Source organism: Carassius gibelio, chromosome A2 (assembly GCF_023724105.1).
Source record: "Carassius gibelio isolate Cgi1373 ecotype wild population from Czech Republic chromosome A2, carGib1.2-hapl.c, whole genome shotgun sequence".
NCBI classification, from domain to species: Eukaryota; Metazoa; Chordata; class Actinopteri; order Cypriniformes; family Cyprinidae; genus Carassius; species Carassius gibelio.
The window spans coordinates 27574075-27596282 of NC_068372.1; the positions used below are offsets into that span (position 1 = coordinate 27574075).

Genomic DNA, 22208 nt, shown 5'->3' on the forward strand with positions numbered 1-22208 from the left:
GGTCGCCGAGCTTCATGTAGCTTAGCTCTCGCATGGTGCTAGTACTCATTATAAGGTTTGGACACTCATTACGTATTTTTCAAATGTAGGCCTGTATGCTGAGGCTGGTTGTCATTACCTGAGGTAAGCTGTCACATTATAGGCTTTGAATACATAAACATTTTTGATAGTTTCATGTTGTATAATAGTTTTGCTTTTTAAATTAGCCTGATAAAAATCTAATAGTGTATAGGATTAATATATTCGATATCATTATTAGTACAATAAATCCACCCTGCTAAATATTCACTGCAGTAAAAAGTATAAAAACTAACTTTTCTTTTTTGACAAAAACAAAATCATTGTTTATTCATTCATTCATTCATTGACTCAAAATAATTCATTGCCTACTGTCACATATGGAATCTGACATGACATCTTGGTTGTGTGTTTTGCTAACTATAGCAAACACTGTTTCACTAGAGAGAACCAAGTCTGAGAACATGAAGAAGAGTGTGTGTCTGTGTAATGTTGGTGATTTTAGCACTTTTCTCCAGCCAGACTCGCACACTGAGCTGCCAGTTGGACCCAAATGTTGGCAAAACTTATTATCAATGGATCACAACATTGGCACAACATTTCATGAATGTATCAGGCCAGCAGAGCATTTTATGAATGAAACTTCATAAAATCCTCCCAGCATGCTCTGAGATTTGGAGGATCTCCATCTCGATTTTTTTATCTTTTCAGTCACACATGGACATGAATACACACATTTATAGACTATATTTATATATTGTACTTTTAAAATCTCACACTATAACCACAAGGTGTCAAAATACTTGGAATCATTTTCAATAATATATTGTATTATAATCTGTTTTGTAAACTCACTTGACAGAAAGATCTTTGTTGATTGTTCACTTTGCTTGTTACATCAAACCGCATATGTTCTCCTTAAACCAATGAATAAAACATGGTTTTTGTGAAATGTTTCTCACTCAACACTCAGTTGTTATTGGCCATGTAGTTATTGTTTAAGGGTTTTTAACTATAGCAGTACACCATTCCTCTACTTCTCAAAATGTGCAAACTAAAAGGAAAAAATATATATTTTAAAATAAATTGTCACAATTAAATGAAATTTCAACCCAATTAACTATTGCAAAAATAAACAAAACTGATGATACACTTGAGTAGAGCAATACAAAAAAAAAGTAAATTACATAATTAAAAAGTCAAAATAATAATTGCATACTTAATTTTGACTCACTTAACATATGCAAACGAAGAAACCCAGGTAAAGAGGGTTAACCAACTCCAAACAGTTATGCAGATTAAATCACAACAATTAAATTGTAGAAAATGTTTATTAAATTTGATTTTTTTTATCCTTATGTCACATATTTACATTTCAAATGCCTAAAACATTTACAAACATGGAACCAAAAAATTATGTATGCAAATGCAAAACATGATATCCAGACATGTCCAATGATACAAAATAAGCATTAAAAATGCAACCGATGACACTCTTGGCATGACAATGCAACAGCTTGTGTTTTCAAATACAGACAGTGTTATCATTATGACTCCCATTACAAATTCAAATAAAAACAGTATGATTCAGTGGCTTCTTGAATGCTACAATGGCAAAAATGCTACATAGTTCATGAAAACAGCTTGAAATCATATAACAGTTATGGCCATTTTCAGTGAAATAGGGAACAGATCCTGTCAGGGTGCTACACATCTTACTTTCCATCCAAACGTTAGCTTGTCATACTTGCAAAGAAAGAAAGAAATATTTGGCTGCGTGTGATCTAAAGACTGTTTACTTATTGATTTCTTTTTCATTTCTTTTTAGAACAACGTTGGTACGAGCTCATGATGATAACAGTGCATGACTCTGAATGGAAGACGTACAAATGCTCAAATAAAATAAGGCCACATTAAGCTTTGAAGGGAATCAAGATCAAACAAAGTCACTTTTAATGTTGCAATTTTTCTTTGCTGTAACAGGTTTCTAGGCAGCTGTGAATGGATCCACTAAATTTGTTATTTGATGTTTAAACTGTATGAACATTACAACTATACAAAGCGTCAAATATCAACTGTGGGCCTTTTACTGCAGCATTTACTACAAAAATCCTGGGACCATCCAATGTTCACAATGAGAGCCCCTAAACTTCAAGAAGCCAAAACGGGAAATGCTGCAGGTCTCTGACTTAAATTTGCCCATCGTTTTTTCTTGATTTATTTTTTTTTTTCTTTAAGCACTAGAAAATTATAGAATTTTCTTATCATTCTATACAGCAACATAATACTGCCATCTCGATCCAAGAGTGAAGAAATGAATTATTATGGTTAAATACAAAATATCTTTTAAAATATTTAAAATATACTTTTATTTTATACATTATGCAGACTGGTTAACAATTTCAATGATAACAAAAATAAGTATTCAGTGAAATGTATTTTTTTTTCACATGGATGGCGCTATGACAGGAAAAAGCAAGCAAACACACACATGCACGCGCGCGCACACTCATTCACACGCTTGCACGCAACTTTAAACGCTTTTATGTGAGTGACATTTGGATAGACAACTCTTTAACACAAGTACATCCAGCTTCCCAGATTTTCTACAGCCAATGAGCTTTTGTGTTGGACAATATTGCTCAAGCTTTCATGCATAATGATGTCAGAAAGTATCTCTCCATTCCATAGCATATGGTATCTTAGAAGTTTAATTTTTTCCTAGAATTGTTCCATACATATCACACATTACCATAGAGTATCTTTCTCCTAAACTAATCCAAATCATTACATATCTAGAGCTGTCCTCTACCTTGCAACCATCTACGTTTAACCATTAAAATTATCTGTACACATTTAGCTTGTTCATCGAAACGCTCGTGAGCATTTATTGCTTCCCGAAGTTACCTGGGGTTTAGGTTTAGGGTGTAGACACGCAACATTACAGTAGCTAAAGTGTGTCTTTGTGTTCGCGTTTGGACCCTGTTTTTTTTTAAGTCTACATTGCCTGATAATAGTTCCCTAATTCAAAGTCGCAACTGCGTGAAACCTGGGTCACACAACATCATTTAAGGTATTTGATATATCAGACAAACATTCAAAACATGATGCACATTTCGACACTTGAGATATCAAACATTTTGGTGGTGTTTCAAAGTAACTCTTTAGGCTTATCGTTACTGGTGTGTTTCAAAAAGGCCACTCGATAGCTAAAAATTCTCTTTGAATCCAATCACGATAAAAATATGTTAACAAGGTGCTTTTAAAGTTGATACATCAAATACTGAAACGCTCATCCAACCCAGGTCTCCGTTTGACCTGCAACACACCACTGGTTTTAACCGATACTGTACAAAGCTCTCCACACTCAGGGACATACTTTACAGTGTGCTGAAAAGTTCTGGTAATAGGGCACTATGGGTTCGAACTAAGAGCGATACGGTTTCTTCGATCGATCCGTCTGAAAATGAAAACAGTTGAGAGCCATTGAGCGTCTTCTACCACCTCGTGTGGAACTCCTGAATTTGGAGCAAAACAGCTCAGTTGACACATGAACATGAAAAAAATGAATTAATAGAACAGTTCTCCTAAAACCGCCATACTGGTTTTGGTAAAGTCAAAAAACAATATAAAAAGCATTTACAAAACATTCATGTCTGCTCAAACAGAACCACATTGGACAGAGGGGTAAGTGCACCCCTTGAAAGCACTCCACAAGAGGACCACATGTTCCCACAAACGACAAGAGAGTTCCATGATGTCAATAGAGGAAAGGCTGGCGGGACCGAGCCTCACTGGGGAGGATGGGGTAGAGGCTGCCCCCATGGACTGGATTCTTGATGGACTGATGGATTTGGGAGGTTTTAATTTAGGGGGTGACTCAGATGGGTCGTGCACGGTTCTGCTTGAACATGGAAATAGTTATTATACCGTGTTCCAACCAGGTAGAATGTGATGAAGATAAACAATAAGTAAAAGAAAATGATTATTTCACAAAGAAATGTCCAGTTATTATGTCTCTCCCTTTCTCTCTACACTGTATAAAATTAATGAAGCCTATAATTCAGAATCATTTTTAATTCAAATTTCATTAACATGTCAATTTAAATTAAAAGGCTGTCTAACAAACCCTATCCTTTATTAATATTATACATAATTGAATTTTTAACATATTTCCAACGAAATTGGGTAATTGAGAAAAATCTGCTTCATTTTATTAATGCAAAATGTATTTTTTTTTTTATTTTGGGGTGTAATATGAAGAATTAAATCCTTGCAGTTACATAGTAAACATATCTGGTTGGCACATGGTATTATGATGTGGTTAGCTTAAAGTGCGGCATTAAAGCAGTGCGTTTCAGCAAGAACGCTCAGACACACATACTGTATACACTCTTAAAAATAAAGCTGCAGAAAGGGGGTCGCCATAAAAGAACCTTTCTTTAATCAGTTCTTAAAATAATAGATTATTTCTTAGTTTGAAGACCATTTTAAAAATCTAAGGATTCTTTTTCTCACTATAAAGAACCTTATGTGGAATAGAAAGGTTCAATGGATAGGAAATGTTTTTCATGGAACCATTGAAATCAATAAAGAACATTTGTTTTCAAGAGTGTATGCTAGTGTGGGATGATATCAGTCAGTTGGTAGACATTATTAACTCAATAAGGTGCAAAGACAATGTAAATCATTTGTGGTCATAGTAATTAAGAAGTGTAGCACAAGATCTTGATTATAAGGACAAGACTATTTATACTGGTGGGATAATATTGTAAGTGTGATGAGGGCTTACACAAATATTAATTTTGCCAGTTATTAGCAAAACATTGGAGCACAGAGATAACACTGTCTAGACAAATGTGAAATTCATGAGATGTAAATAAGGTTAGTGTAATGAAGGGTTAGTGAGAAGACTAAGGTCTTTTAACAAAAACTGATTGAGGGAAGGAACATGCAAAGATGTGAGGAAGGAAAGACAGTTGTGAGGATGATAGGTTGTTTGCAAGAGATATGACATTATAAGAGATTGTAGCTGGTTTTAAACTGCTTCTTATTATATTAAAGTTCTGTAATACTTTTTAAACAGTCAATTTTTTTTTAAAAGACAGTAAAGTGTTCCGTTTGTTTGTTTCATGGTCACACAACAACATTTTCAATGTTTTGCTGAGTGACGCACCAGATAAAGTCCAATTAGCCAACTTTTACAGAAATTGCAGGGAATAAAAATATGTCAAGGGCACAAAATTAAGAACAATGGGGCATGATGAGAACTGTAACATATGAAGGTGGTGGGGCATTATTGGGAACCTCCTTCTGGCAGTGGCACAGCAACACTTAGAAAGCCAGCAGAGCTGGAACTGAGTGGGCGTGGAGTGGAGTTGATACACAATGCTCTTGTCGGAGTAGAAGGCCATTTCAGATGTCTCAGTGTGGTTAGGTATTTAAATGTGTTCTGAATGCAAGTGAGCGTCAGCATACATGACAATGATTTTGAGTGTTTGTGTGTCAGTTTGTGTGTGTTAATGCACAAACGTCTGTATTAAAGAGAGATGCATCGCTCAGTGTGTTTGTGTCTAATGTTGTGTATATATGTATGTCTAATGATGTTTCAATAGCATATGAGGATGAAGGCATTTAACAGACAGCCAGGTCACAGTGCTGGAGGCTGGCCCTTAGTTAGATGACCTCTGACCTCTAGGGTTCAGCTACGACCTCTCCACCTGGCTGGGCTCCTGTGACTCTTAAAATGCCAAAAGAGGAGAAATACACAATGTAACAGCTGAAAATATAACAATAGCATCACTGTGTACATTAATGCATGTACGTAACATAAATAAGCTGATTGACCATCAATTCAAAAAAGATCGCAACACAATGCTGGGTTCAAATCACAGCAAACTCATTTTTGTGAAAAATTAGAATAATCAATGACTGATTTTTGAGTCAAATTTGGCAGGCAACTTGTGAACTGAACTTTAGGAGAATGCCCTCTGGTGGCCACTCAGTATAAGTGCAACCAGGATTTGTTGAGTTTGTTTTTAGTACAAAAAAAAGTTAAAATGTCAGCAATCCCTCATAAATGTACTGTTATCAAAAAAAAAAAAAATCAAACTATATTACACTTTGTCAATGTTATCAGTAATAAAAGTCTATAATATAATTAATATATATTATTAGTCAAAATTAGCATAAGTTTCAATAATAAACTGAACTGCACATTTCATTTTAAAGCTACGGTATGGGGTAGGTCTTTATCAAACACTATACTGTACAAATGTCACCTACAGTGTATTAAATACATAGACTGCTGTAACAGTTTCTCACCTTTTAGGGTTGCCTGGTCGTCTTTTTTTTCTTTAGGTTCACTTGTGACTGCAGGGTGGACGCTGCCCTCGTTATCCTCTGCCTTTGTAATTTTTGAAGAATCCTGTGGTCCAGGAAGGGGGCCTTCTTTCTCCCATCCATAATCTACCCACCTTCCCACCCCATGCAGTCCATCCCAAGAGTCTGAGCTTCGGAGGCTAAGGCTTCTCATTCGTGAGACAGTGTCCACCTCCCTCATGCGGGCAAGTCTCTCCTCTGAGCCATGCCCAGGCGGGGCTGTAAAAAGAGCCTCTATTCTTTGGGAAAGTCCACGGCTCCGTCTATCTACACTTGAAACCTGACCTTCACCTGGACCTTGACTCCGGCCATTTTCAATGCATTGGCTAGCAACAACATGCTTTTTATGTTTTTCCACTTCATCAGTGCTAGAGACTGGACTGCTATGACCCTGCTCAGGTTTAAGTATTCTCTGTTTTGTGTCTGAATCTGCATCTTTATCAACAGTGTCTTGGGTATTTTTATCTAATTCCCAGTCTGAATCATCTTTGCCTTGCCCATCAATCCCACATCCACGCCAACCCCCCAGACCCCGTTTTTCACCACCTCCTTCCTGTCTATCATTGTCTAAACCCCATCTCTCTCCACCAACATCCCATCTTTCAGCATCAAGGGACCGCCTCTCTCTGGACCAGAAACCACCTTGACCCAAGCTTTCCCCTTCCCACCCACCCCTCTCCCAATCCAACCCTAGAGATAATCTACGATTAGTTGTAGGAAGTACAGAAAGGGGAAGGTGATCTGGTGGAAATTCAGGACGTAGCTCTGAATCTAAACCTGAATTAGTCCACATTGCAGTTTTATTTGCCCTCAAGATCACATTTGGTTCTTTATTTGCCTCTGAGGTAATATCACTATTTTGCTCTGTTCCTTCAGTAACACAGCACTTCTCTTGCTCTGTTTGCATCTTTTCCCTAGAAGTTTCATCTTCTTTCACTTTCTCTGTCACTTCAGATTGTTGGCTTTCAGGTTTCTCTGTTTGCTCTGTTTCTTTCTTTTTGATTTCATTATGTTTCTGCTCAGCACTGGCAGGATCGTCTTTCATTTCAGTGGCTAAAGTGTTGCTCACTTCATCCTCTACTGACTCACTGCCAGGAATGTCTTTATCACCTTTAACCATGTTTGACTCATCAAGGTTCTCTGCTGAACCCTTTCCTGTGATCAGAGTAGCAATATGCTTTTCAGCTAATGAAAGCTGCATCTGCCAGTCAGCAGGTACTTCTGGGCTAGCCTCTAAACCTGCTTTGTCACCAACAGGCTTTCCCGTTGCAAGGCTACCAAGCACACCCCTGTTGCTAAGAAACCTGTTAGTGTGGCTTGTTACCCTCCTAAAACCTGAGCTCCTTTCATCCCTGAATAATGCCATTGGCTCCTGTCTCACTTCTAATGCTGAAGAACAACATGGCTGCTCAGAATCTATGGGAGGTCTACCAGGTATGGGCACATGCTGTGGGGTTTCGATGCTCATGGCACTTCCTGGTTTGGATTTTATAGAAGATCGGCTAACAGCCCCAGAATCACGGGCCATTTGGAGAGTTTGACAGATGTGCTCATAGTCTGGGGGGCTGGTTAGAGTGGAAGCATCTTGCATGGGCTGTCTGTCTGCCCATGGGATCTCGGCTGCCATGGAAGAGGTGGAGGAGGTTTGTGCAGTCAAATCGTCATCTCTTTGAGTCTCTTTGGGAGCAGGGATATCCAGCTTCACTGATCTGCAGGCTTTGCGTTGGGTTATCTGGGACATAACTGTTTTGTAATCTCTGAAACCTGGTTCTGGTGGGGGAGGAGCAGGACAAATCTCCTCTCTTAGCTGTTTGCTGAAGCTCACACTTTTCCCAGTTGATGGTCGGGAAAAGGCACTCTTCACCTCCCGGTATTCTGGGTCACTTCCAGGCACCAAGCTTGGTCGAAGAGCGGTTGCAGGAATTCCAATTGAATCTGAAGACAACCTGGATTTAATGCGGTCAGGGATTTGCATGGAGGAGCGGTTGGGAAGGTTATTGCTGGCAGTGCTGAGCTCAAGGATATCTTTGTAGGCCTCATTGAGATCCTCAATGCACTGGTCCACACTGGGGCGTTTACCTGCTTGGTCTTGCGCCTCTTTATTGATGGTCTCAAGATCCTCAATGGTATCCCACGGCCGCCGGCTCACTGGCTTCAGCAAGAACTGGCCTAATGCCTCTGGGTTTGGCCCTGTGGCTGACTTCGCCTCTTCAGTAAGATCTGATGGTGGGGACTGAGCTGGGGGCTGTGTTGGTGGAGGAGGAGGAGGTTGAGATGGTGGTTGGGTTGGAGGAGGGGGTGGAGGGTGAGACGGGGGATGTAATGGAGGTCTGTGAGAACCTGTGCTCTTGGAGAAGGTGCCTGTCCGTGAAAAAGCACTGTTGCTGGATGGTTTTAGGCTTTTCTGGCCCTTCATGGGATACCCATAAGGGGTGCTGGGGTCAGGAGCTCCTGAAGCCGGTGGAGCTGCTGGAGTCGGTGGAACTGATGGTACCGATGGAGCCGGCGGAGCTGACGAAGCCCCAATGGCCCCTGGGGCAGCCCCTGGAGCCACCGATGTAGTCTCAGCAGGAGTTACCTCTGGGGCAGCAGGAGCATCTTGTGCTTCTGTATTGGCGGGGCCTGGATTTGCATTGTTCTTTGTGGGCTCGGGGCTTGTTTGGGTTTCCTGATCACGGTACTGGTCCCCAGGCCAAGCCCCAGAATACCGTCGGAGCTCATCATGTGGATTTGGCTTAATGATCCTAGAGCGTGAGTTCCTTCTGCGATGAGCTCTCCTTGTGGCTATGCTACTGGTCCCACTGCCAAGTGTGAGTGCTTGTAGCTCTAAGTCAGTGGAGGTGGTGGATGTGCTTTTGAGGCTTTGGTTTGGCAGGGAGCTGAGGGTGTTGCTTTTTTCGCTGGAGGAACTTGGTGGAGGAGGAGGAGGAATTGGAGGAGAGTCTGGTTCTTTCTCTTCGTTGTTGTTTTGATCTCGAGATTTTGAACTGGACTGCGAAAGTGGCACGGACACAAGGCAGAAGATGGTCTCACTGAGTTTCTTTTTCACACTCTTTTTCTCAGGTTCCTGGACTGGTTCTGTCTTTACTGTTGAAACACTCTCTGTGGAACCTTTATCCAAGGATTTGTCAGCTTTTCCAGACTTGTCAGTGATCTTCTCAGATTTCATCTGGTCTGTACTGCTGTCTCCTTTAGTCTGCTTGTCAGATTTATTTAACTTGTCAGTAAATTTTTCAGATTTACACTGTTTTTCTAAAATTTTATCTGCTTTCAGTTGTTTTTCTAAAATTCTATCGATCTTCAAGTGCTTCTCTAAGAGTCGCTCAGCTTTACTTTGCCTGTCTGAAATTCTGTCTGCTTTTACGAGCTTTTCAGGGATTTTCTCCGCTTTGACTTCAGGCTTAATTTGTTTGTCGGTATACTTGTCGACTTTGACTTGATCTGGGATTCTGTCTACTTGTATCTGGTCAGTTAATCTTTCCACCTTTACTTGTTTGTCTGTAATCCTGTCCGGCTTTACTTGTTCTGTAGGCTTATCTAATTTGATTAGGTCAGTAACTCGATCTGGTTTCATTTGCTCTGTTACTTTGACCTGGTCTGTTTTTGTCTGTTCAGCACCTCTCTCAGCTTTGACAGGCTCTGTTACTCTCTCAACCTTGACTTGGTCAGTGATTCTGTCTGCTCTAGTCTGTTGGTCTGTACTTCTGTCTGTTTTAATGATTGGTTGCAGGGGTCTGAGCTGAAAGGCTGGGGGGAACTTTGCACAGCTCTGGTCAGGTGCTACAGTTTCACTGCCCTTGTTCATCCCCTTGTGCCAGCGGTTAGTATTCTCCTGTTCAGTGAGAGCCGGTTTGTTAGTATCCGTGCTAAGATTCGGTCCCTGTGAAGAGAGAAAGGCACTATCATGTGTGGATTGTCCTAAAGTTGCAGTGCAGGGAAGCTCTTTGTTGACGTGTCGGATCTTGTCCGAGTCTGTGAGCGAGTTTCCACAGGGCCCCCCTGAGACGTGCCTGATACGCGGGTCTTCAAATGGGACATACTGCACAAGTCCTGGACGGCTAGGTACAACAGGCCCTGGATGCACAGGCCTTCTTGGAACTACTGCCATGCTCCTATCTTCACGCCGCTCTGACCATGACAATCCTGAAGTCCTAGAAAACCACTGGCCCATCTCTGCACTCACAGGCTCACGTTTCCATCGGACAAGAGCAGAATCTGCTCGATAGTTCTGTCCACTCCTGGGTGGCAGGAATCTCCTGTAGGAGGGGGGTGGGATGTAACCAGGGGGATCCATACCAGTCAGTTCATGGTAAAATAGATCTGTCCTGTATGATTCTGGTCTCAGGAGCTCTGCACTTTGGGAGTAACAAATGGACCGGTCTCGTAGCAGTTCTGAGCTCTGAGAGTAACAAAGGGATCGGTCCCGTAAAAGATCGGCACTATGCGAGTGGCTGAAAAAACGATCACGCAGTAGTTCTGCACTCTGTGAATGACTGACAAATCTGTCTCTTAGCGGTTCAACACTCTGAGAGTGGCTCAGCATGCGGTCTCGAATTGGTTCTGCACTCTGTGAAAAGCAAATGGACCGATCTCTTAGAGGCTCTGCACTTTGAGAATAACATCCAGACCGGTCTCTGAGTGGTTCAAAAGTCTGAGAGAAACACACGGAGCGGTCTCTGGCTTTGGACACAGGTTCAGAGGACAATGTTTCCCAGCTCCCCCTGTTTTGCTGGTGAGTCTCATAAGACGGGGGCTTGACGGGGCGGCTGAACCGTGGCTTTGGTACAAGTGCAGAAGATGCATGACTTTGTGTCTGACCACTCCACCTTTCCCCTGCTTGCCACTCACTGTGGTATCGACCATATGGAGCAGAGCTGCTGCTTCTTTGTGTAGGTGGGTGATTTGGGGCACCGGTTTGAGGCAGTTCTCCATAGTGGGGATCTTCTGGTGAAAGGACTCGAGGGAGCGACTGAGACTTGGCTCGCACTGTGGTGGACACACTACCCTCTGCTGGTCGCAGATGGTGTTGCTGCTCCTGAGACCAATGTTCAGCCTCCCCATCTGACAGCTGCCGGCCCAAGCCCACTGCAGGGCGCCACTCCTCTGTTCCCAGGCTCTGGCATTTTCTCTCTCCAGTCACACGTAGCGTCTCTGGGCCTGAGTCTATAGGTTCCCGTATCCATGGGCCTTCCTCCCACCGTGTCAGTGGCCTCTCAGCCCTCAGCTCTTCAACGGCTAGTACTGGACCTCTCCACAATCCTCCAGACAATCTGAGTTCCCTGGGATCAGCATAGTCCAAAAGAGCACTGAAGTCCTGGCCCCTCCTTCTCCAGAATGAAATATCTCGCTCATCTGCATGTTCAGAGAATGTCAGGCTGGGAGCATCATAGAACCTAGCAACAGAGACAAATATAGATCATTGATGAATGTAGAATTGTTTTGTTAATTTTTCAAAACTGCAATCAGATATCACAACTTTCCTGTTACAAACAGATTAGGTCACAGAATTGAATAAAATTATATTCATATAGTCAAGGAAACAAGTATAGCTCTAACACCATACGGGTTGATGCTACAGTAAGTGTATTTTGTGGTTTGTTAGAGATCAATCATAATTACTGACTGGTTCAAATAACAATTATAGTTCTAGCTCAGGGGTGTCCAGTCCTGTTCCTGGAGGGCCACTGTCCTGCAAAGTTCAGCTCCAACCCCAATTGGCTGAACCCCTGAACCAACTCAAGGTCTAACTAGCCATACTACAAACTTCCAGGGAGGGGTACTGAGGAAAGCTGGAGCTATACTCTGCAAGACTGTGGCCCTCCAGGAGTTTAGACACCCCTGATCTAGGTAAATCTACACATTCACAGAGATCTGTGAAAAGTATCAGGGTATTTAAATAATGCAATTTAGAATGTTACATTCAATATCTCAATCAATCAATAAAGCAATAAATAAAATAAAATAAAATATATTTTAACCAAATCCAGCATAGGCCAACCTATAACTGTGACATTAGACATTTGCAGACCAAGCAAAAAAAAAACAAAAACAAAAACTGAATAACCAGGTAAAATTATAATGAAATTTCATATGTTTAGTATAATGACAAATAAACAACTTTTGTTAATGAAAAAAAGGCTTGTGTTGTGCATGATTCAGGCATTCATTTACTGTCACTTTACACACACTCAAAATGCACCTCAGGGCAAGCTATATATGTGATTACATTCACATGGCCGATTCCTTTCAGGTTATAGTACATCAATGTTGACATAGTGTCTAGATTTCTGTGATAAAATCACAGTGGAATGGATTAGGCTACAACAGGAAATATGGAAGAAGTCTATTTTAATTGGCTTGTTTTAGGACAGTCTTAGACTCAGAATAACAGTTCAAGGTGTGCTAGAAGAAAGCTGTGTTTAACATTTGATTTTTACATTAAAATTAAACTCACACACATTCAAAATCAGCACACATGGCATGACACCCACTCAGATTTCAGGGCTCAAAACAAGTGTAGTTAATGTGAAGAACTACAACTGTGTGAACTTGAAGGGAACTGCTCTAACATTACAGTAATTCTGAGATAAGGCTCTAGCATCGTTGCATGCAAACTATTTTAATACAACTATTTTGTTACCTAATTCAATTATATTTATACAATGTGGTGAAAGTGCCCAGACATTTTTGGGGCCACTGTTTTTGTTACAATATATTATAATATATGGGCCATAATCATGGTTAGAATTATGCATCTTAAATCATGCATTATGACATCCAAATGTCATTTATTAGTGTCAACTGAATGTTTAATATTTGAATTAATCAAATGCTTTACACCCTGTAAAAGGAATGTCAAATGTTTTAATGTGTGTATTTTAGGTTACATATATATCTCGACAACATTAGCCAAGATCGATGTTCACCAGTGATGATTATCATTGATGCATATTTAATGCAGATTATTAAATACAGTTGTTGATCTTACTTTTTTATTTGCATTCTTGTGTGCTTCACTGAACATGTATTGCTTTGAAACTCTTATTTGGGAAGTGTCTTTCCCTGCAAGTCGTTCCCGAACACATACAGGTTTTCATAAAGACTGCCCACAAACACTAAGAGGCATTTTCAGGCTTTGTTTCGGTTGATAAATATCCACTTAATTCAATGTTCTTTTTGTTCTCCAAGTTTAATGCATTACTCTTTATAGTAATCTCTCCAAATGATTCAGTGTGTGAGAGAAATTTCCAAATAATTAAAACTGAATCATGAAACGATTTGCATTGAACTTGTTTGACAATTCAAAAGAGTGATTCACTCACAAAATGTACACTGATTCGCTGGGTCTAATTCAACAAATATGTTAATTTGTTTACCTGAAATATCGCATAATATTTTTGAAACATTTTTATTTTTCAAATTCCTGCCATTTCTTCCGTTTTACTTTTGGTGGCATATTTATGGGTTATGGTTATGCTAGCAAAAATGTAGGTGTAATAAAGATTTGAACTGTCCCCTTGCCATACAATAACTATAGAACGGTAACCATGAAGATAACTATACTATGTAACACCAATGGGCAATAATGTTCTGTTTATTATGTAGTTCCAGTTTTAAATGCTCAGGTAGATTCTGATTGGCTGTCAATGTTTTTATTGTTCATCAGCAGTTCATCAGTGATTCCAATGATATCTTAGTTGTGTTTTTTATAGTCTCGTAGAATCAGAAAGATTATTAAAACGTAGTTATTGTCTTTGGTGTTAATGTCACTTAAAACACATGCAACCAACATTTTACATGAAACACTGTGTTTCTAAATATGGACACTTTAGTGTGGACCCTTTACAGTGCACGCTTACCCACTGTCTGTAGCTAGGGAGTCACCCAGAGGTTGCAGTTCACCAAGGAAAGCAACAGGAACCTCCAATCTCCGATGAATCCTTTCATGGCCCTCATTAATGTTGTTGTTGTTCTCTGGGTAAGCCTTCACCGGAGCCGGCCTGTACACCCCTGTGCCTGCTTCTGCTCCCCCCTCCGTTGTCCCAAATCCATTCAGAGTTCCACCACCACCAGCAGCAGCAGCAGGCCGGTTCTCTACATTATCACGACGACATTCGTTGTTTCGATTGTCATAAGGCGCAGCGGAAGAGGAGGAGGCAGGGCCGCTCCTGGGCAGTTTGTATCCATGAGAGATCAGCAGGTCCTCCACACTGTACATGATGTGTGTGTGTGTATGGATGGAGTTGGAAAGGGAGCCCAAAGGCGTGTGTAAGTGTGTGTATGTGTATGTATGTGTGGCCTATGGGCAGTGCTGGTGCAGCAGGCGGGGACACAGCTGCTCAGCAGAGGCCATCACTGGAGAAGAAGGAAGACAGAGAGAGATAGAGAGAACATTACACTCTAAAACAATAACCATCTGCTCTGCAGAGACATAACCATCTTCTTGGTTAAGTACAATGAAACTTATGAAGCTACATACAGCATCTATTCTTTAGATTTGATGTGACCACACCCTGTCAGATTATTATATAACCAATGCACAAAATCTTCAAGTGCAAACTCAGATGTGCAGCTTAAAGTCAATATGATTCTCTGCTCCCATTTCACAGCCATTATCTGGGCCTGCGTGATATTTTTCTGCCTTTTTTTTTATGATACTCAACATATATATCTCAGTATTAGAGGAACCAGAGTCACTGTTGCCAAGCAGATTTAAAATGTTTAATGCAAGTAACATACAGTAAAAAAAATATCAAGACAGGTTTTCAGGTTTCTCACTGAATTTCTGCACAACTAACAATACCAAATGCAATTGTAAAAATAATGTTTTCAAAAAGATATCTTGGAAAAAAAAATATTAAAAAAAATGTAGCATGGAATTTTACACTGGATACAAGGATACATTGTTTTATTCATAAGCCAAAATAAATGCCCTAAGTTGCAATAGATAAAGTTGATCAACACTGAAATATTTAAGTGTAGTGTTTACTTTAAAATTATTTTCACTTAGAAACTGCAAGTATATTTCACAAATAATTAGAAAGAAAAACAAGTACGCATTGAATGAAAATATAAAATGTTGAGCTAGACAGACATGATATATGTTTTAATATATCATGCTCCAATAACCTTTGTTGTATTTAAAACTTTAAAAAAAATGTGTAAAGATTAGATCACATACAGTACACACAAGATACTTACCTACTTATAAATCAGCAATATGATCAATATGGTCAATAAATAATCGTCTGGAAACTATCTATCTGCATCGCTGAGAGAGCAAAACTGTGAGTTTCCATGGTGATTTAAAATAACTGAACCACACCTCAGTGCTGAATGTATCCTAGTCGTAACCTTTGATCCTCCCAGTGACCTTTACTTGACCTTGAACCAGGTTAAAAGAAAAAGAGAGAATGACCTTGACTCATGCTCTGTAGCATCTCTGCATGCACGTTTGCATGTGTGTGTGTGTGTGTGTGTGTGTTTGCCTAAACACTATCTTGTTGTCTTGAGCAATGCTCAGACCAATTTGATGAGTGGCATTCAGTCAGGTTGAATCCACAATGAGCCATGCAATACAGCCAGCTACGCTTGAGGCTTTGGCTAGATCCATCTCTAAGTAGTCTGGGGCCTGCTTACCATCCCTGCAATTTTTTTGTTACTGTTGCTGTTGTCCACACACACACACACCTGACCTCTGGGTGACCTCTGTGGAAAACATGTGCATTTGTTCCTGTGCATTACCTGCATGATATAACCAATGTACACTTTATATGCTGTCTAATGAATAACAAAACTGCATGCATAAAATATACATACTTGTGTCAGTATGTTTTGTTTTGTTTCTGTTAGCAGTCTGAAAACCTCTCTCTGTGGGTTGGTTATAGCATTGCAGAACCGTTAAAACCACTGATGCTTTAATAACCCAATGTAAATTTGTGAAATATGGGGCTGAAATTACACTGAGGTTGAGGATATTGCATTTCCCCTGCCAGCTGTAACTCTGATTGGTGTGGTATAGGAGTGACATCATCACTGTGAGCAGCCAATCACATTCCTCTGAGTCTGAATCAGCTGGAACCTACAGCACAATTCTGACTTAAGCTAATTAAAGAGTGAAATACCAAACAATTCTGTTGGATACATAGCACTTGCTCTTTAACTGCCTGTGACACAGTTACACAGCCTCCTCCCTCCAATACTGCATTCTCAACAATACCAGTGCGAGTGCAGGTAACATCGCAGGTTGATTGTATCACACCATGAAGCAGTGCTCCCTATTCAGTCTTAGGGATCAGGGAAGAGAGACTGCAATAGTCAAAGTGTGATTTGACCATGACAGCTGTTGTCAATGATAGCACATCGGTGTTGCTGGGTAGAAAAAGGGGTGTTGCTGCCTCATGTTGATTGAATATGAGAGTGTCACAGCATCACCACTGGAATGGAGGTTCATAATTACAACCGTTGACTGTATCCCAGAGGGGGACTTCACAAAACACTGATCTGACATCATTTATCTAATCTTCTGTGTCATACTAATATATCAATTTGCAAGTGTGTGTATGTATGTGTATGTGCATTGCATCATAAATGCAAACACATTTTTGCAGGTACATATATTATTTTTTTTGTCTTACAATTCATTCTTCATTTAACATTGATCATTAAAAAACTTTGAAAGCTGAAAGGTAATATGACAACATATCACGAGAATTGCATATCCAACAGAATTCTAAAGACTTACTGTTCTGCAGATCCGCATTACATCATAAATGCAAAAAACATGTTACCATGTAAATGTTTTGTCTTACAATTCATCCTTCATTTAACATTGATCATTAAAAAACTTTGAAAGCTGAATGGTAAAATGACAAATTATCACGAAAAATTCCATATTCAGCAGAATTCTAAAGACTTACTGTCCTGCAGATCTGCATTGCATCATAATAACAAAAAACATTTTTTTTGTCTTGTAATCCTTCATTTAACATTGATGACTAAGATACTTTAAATCACTAAAACTGCATATTCAGCAGAATTTGTATTGACTTTTTCATTAATTATTGTTATGTTTTTTATTGTTGTTTGTTGTTGTTGTTTTTGTTTATTGTAGATCTGCATTGCATCATAAATACTAAAAATATATTCAAAACGATGAAATGATGTAAAGATGAACTTTACACAACTGTCATCATGGCAACAGCAGCCTAGATACGTGTCAGATAATACACACAAACTTCACCATATACACTAACTTCAGGAAAGATGAACCACAATGAAATGTTTTAATAACTCAAGTGTCTCCTTGATTATAAGGAGAGCACGTTTAGATTTTTCCTTAAATGGACAGTTCACCTAAAAAATTAAAAACCTGTCATAATTTACTCATCCTTCATGCTGATTTTAACCTGTATGACTTTCTTGCATAAAACGCAAAGCAAGTGGTAGCAGTATAACAGTCTCAGTCGCCATTCACTTTCACTATGGCAAAAAGAAAATGCAATGTAAGTGAATGGTGACTGAAACTATCATTATGTCTAACATCTGCTTTGTGTACCACAGAAGAAAGAATGTCATGAGAGTTTGAAAGAGAGTAAATAATGACAGAATATTAATTTTAAGTAGAATTGTGCTTTTAAGAACCCAGAATTTTCCCCCTAAGAAAAATAACTAATCTCGCATGCATCTCCTCTAGAGTTTCTAAACAGTCTGACAAACTGTCCTCATATTTGCCTCCAAAATGCAATGAAACGTGGTTGAAACAAAAAGTTGAAACATAAACCACTGGAATGAAATTTCAGGCGTTCAGCATGTTCATCTAACTTACTTTCTTCCACCTCCACTTCTATTTCCACTCACTTTTATTATAGCATACATAAATTAATAAGCCCAGAAGGTCTATTTGAAGCTTGAGTTGAGTCTTGAGCCCTCCACCATGGCCAACAAATCAAATATGTTTACCTTAATCTCACTCAAGGATAAAAGCCTGAACATGTGAAAATCATAAAGCTGTAAAAGAGCAATAAAATGTTCCCATGGTTGAATACACTGTCTCTAAGGAGCAGCCCAGCTTGATACTCTACTGTAGGGCATACAGGTAGCTTCCGTCAGCACATGAGCAGGTGATAAAATCACTCCTCTGTCACTTTTTACAGAATGCAACATTTAATAGGAGCCGAATAGAGACGGTTCAATTATTATCATGTGTGTATCAGAATTAATTAAGAACTTAGAGCAGAGAGACAGAGAAAGAGAGAGAGAGAGAGAGAGAGAGAGAGAGAGAGAGAGAGGTGGGGTGGAATGGGTAACGCAGAGTAACACCCAAACGCACCAAGCATTCCCTACCCTATGGGAGACGATGTTAATATTAGAGCAAGAAGCCCAACTCGAATGCAATTTCCACCTCTCACTTATTTCATTTCACTAAACATCTCCACTGCGCCACAAACACATGCAGCTCCTGATGAGCATCAACGCGGCGCACAAGCGCGTAATATGACCTACAGCATCAGCACCAGCAGCAGCATCAGCAGCACAAACGTGCTATGCTGGCAAAGCCATACTGCAGTGGGTGCCACAGTATACATCAAACAGGCCGCTCAGGAATGATTCTAAAAGTCAAAAACGCCCCAAAACGCAGGTATACGCGGCGCCGCAGGTACAGGAATCACATTGCACAAATTGAGTGGGGAAAATACGCTGTCATAATCCCATTTCATTTCATTTTTTTTTTTTTTTTTTTTACATATCTTCCCATAGCAACATAAACACATAAATGGTCTAGACTCGCACCGGCAAAGGCGTTTAATTTTCAGCTCTCCGCACCATTCGTGGATGCGTCTTTTGCTTGAGTGTGTTTATCTTTTGCATTAGGTGGAAAATACACACACGCGCGCGCGCGCACTCGCGTTATACTGCTTATTAATGGAAAAAAATACATGCATGCACGGGCCGGCTGCATATGTGTATATTTGGTCGTTAAAAGGCGCGACGCGCTCGGATGTCATTTCAAATGCATCCGTCTTACCTGGAGCTTGTTTGGCGCGGCCGTCGCAGTTCGCCTGCGCCCAGCGTCAGAGGCTGCAGGACGCTTCAGCTGGGCATGCCTATATCAGCGGGCTCTCCTCCTCTCTAAGCGGAAGGAGAAAAAACAGCGTTGGCGAAAATGGTTTCTCCCGAAGTGTGCGCGAAGTTTATTTTCCTTCGCCGTTGTTGACGTCAGACGCGCGTGGAATTGCTGCTTGATTTGACATTTAGTGGAGCTCGGTACGCCAGCAGTAATGCGGAGCCTTCCATGGTGGTGGCGAAGTGTGTTCTGATGTCAAGAGCTCTTCAGCGAGTGGGGTTCAGTTCATGCTAGGTGTGCACACACTCTCAGTAATACAGGTTCCAGCCTTTAACTAGAACCTTCAAGTTCCACCATGAACGTTTAATGCTCGAGCTGGTTTGAAAAACATCTAATGTTTTAAGGATCTGAAGAACCTTTAATGTGATGCAAGAAAACTTAATTTATCTCTGTAGAGTGTCAGAAAGTGTTAGAAAGCTATCAATGTTAAAGAACCCAGAGACAATGCTGTCACATGAACCTGTAATCTATCAACTTTTATCCTGCTCTTTATTAACATCTTTATAACATCTTTATTATATATGAATATATAGACAGAATATTTGTATGCATATAACACCTGTACGTAATGTCAAGAACCTTTAGCCTTTACAAGAACTCTGTAGAGTGAAAAGATTTTTAAAAGAGAATACACACACACACACAAACACACACACACACACACATATATATATTTAGATGTAATTTTAACAACAGGTTCTTAACCTGCATGCGTTTATACACACACACACACACACACACACACACACACACACACACACACACACATATCTGAAGAATATATAATGTCACAAACTTTATTTATCTCCAAAGAAGTAGGAAAGAGGTTTTTACTAAACTTTTACATTCATGCATTTAGCAGATGCTTTTATACAAAAACGAACAGTGCATTCAAGGATTACAGATTCACACATTAGATTCAGATTGACTGTCTTTGCATGCATGTAAATGACTTGCTACCAGAAAGCAGATGACATTATATTCCATATGGACAGACAGAGGGAAAGTCCAAAGTACTGTGCGTTTTGAAACTGCCCATCTGAGCATGGACATCACACCATACCCATTCTCTGAGGAAGCGGCCCACTCACACACACACACACACACACACACACCTCATCACCATGGAACACTGACCCAGAATTCCCTGTGCTCTTGATCAGATCAGCACGGTGCGAGCGCTATCCACAATGACACTCTGTAGAGATGCTAGAGGTGAAGGGAGAGAGAGATAGAGCCTGGGTGTTGTTCACATGCAAACCTCCCAGCATGCCCTACATGAGCGGATGTCAAGAAAACAATGTGAATTATAAATTAACTGTAAAATATAACGTACAAATATAAGTTTCTTAAATTGTACAGTAATAATTAATATTATGCAATTCATTTTTAACATAACTATGAGTTTTCAGAATAAAGACTGTTCCACAAACCATTTAAAGAGACCACAAGAGTGTTTTGCACAAGGCCTCTTTAAGGTTTCACAAGCTCATGTTTGAAAAAACTATGTCAGTATTGTAATGAAGAGGAGGCAAGGAGGGGCGTATTAGACAGAAAAGAAAGAGAGCAAGGGAAATGTAATGTGAAATGTAAAACAGTGTCTCTTTTGTTTATCGTTTTGAAATGTTCTATGCTCTGCACTGATTATTTTGGAGGAAAATCTGTGCAATTTAAACATGTTACAATGCGTCAAATGGAAATGAGAAATGAGGCTACTCAAAATATTTCGGAAACAAGCAACAAATCTAGCATTTAAACATATTGCAATGTTTACAATGGTAATGATGTAAAGACATTCTCAATGATTGCTGAGAGCACAATCAGATGACTCAAAATATTTCAGAAACAAGGTCAAAGGATGTTTAAAAGTTTGTGAAAGGCGGATGTTTCAATTCCGCTGATCTTTCTGTAGGATGCTGCGGGCACAGAATCAGAGTAGGCCTGCTTACAAGCCGTTCAAAGACAACCCCACTGAGCTTTGGGGGTTTATACAGATCTGTAGGTCTGTTACTATGTAGAATAGTGAAATGATGAATCTGTGCACTCAGCCTCGCTGCAGCCACTGCCCTCTAGTGGCACTTCCAGGCCGTGCAACGCAGCTAGACTGCAGAGCTGGTGCTATACAGCAGCACATGGAGACTTCATGCAATCGCCTCGCGTCTTAAAGGAACAATGCAAACGTCTATTTTTAAATGTTCAGTGTGGTAAATACAGCGAAACCAAACGGGTATGGAGAAGCACAGAGGCGAATCAGTTGAACAGAAATAAGCAGGAGGAAGATGACAGAGGACAAAAGAGTCAGCGAGTCAGAGAACAGTCAATATGTTAACATTTACCCATAATCTCACTGGGTTAAGAAGGGGACACGTTTTGTGCATGTGAAGTACCCGTGATTCCCACACGGGAAGTGATGGTGAATATATAAAATATAATGTTTACAGATCATTGTTGAATCGCTTTTATAATACTAAAATATGTAGAAATGTATTGTATCTGATTAGCCCAACTGTTAACGTAATAAAACAGCATTAATATAAGTGAGTTTGGGGTGGGACTATTTAGCCATTCTATCTCGCAGTTCCGGTTGGTGTCACTAGTGGCGCCAAATCTCACAATTTTTTTTTTTAAAGAAACAAATAAATTCAAAAAATGTTCCATGTTTACACATCTTGATCTCCAGACA

General features: G+C 40.0%; 1 protein-coding gene across 1 annotated transcript; it reads right to left on the reverse strand.

Annotated features, from left to right (window-relative positions):
- Positions 1–1330: 1330 nt before the first annotated feature.
- On the reverse strand, positions 1331–19681 carry LOC128023025 (uncharacterized). The gene is made up of 4 exons (XM_052610637.1): positions 19427–19681; positions 14259–14754; positions 6343–11792; positions 1331–5758 (listed from the first exon to the last, which is right to left on the reverse strand). The coding sequence occupies exons 2-4, from the start codon at positions 14615–14617 to the stop codon at positions 5724–5726; spliced, it is 5844 nt and encodes a 1947-aa protein (XP_052466597.1). The 5' UTR covers positions 14618–14754; positions 19427–19681; the 3' UTR covers positions 1331–5723.
- Positions 19682–22208: the final 2527 nt, after the last annotated feature.

Coding starts and splice junctions, on each gene's coding strand:
- LOC128023025 (XM_052610637.1), bottom strand. CDS start 14,617: ATGTACAGTGTGGAGGACCTGCTGATCTCTCATGGATACAAACTGCCC. Junction 11,793..14,258: donor TCCCTAGCTACAGACAGTGG/GTAAGCGTGCAC, acceptor CTCTGTTGCTAG/GTTCTATGATGCTCCCAGCC. Junction 5,759..6,342: donor CGACCAGGCAACCCTAAAAG/GTGAGAAACTGT, acceptor TGGCATTTTAAG/AGTCACAGGAGCCCAGCCAG.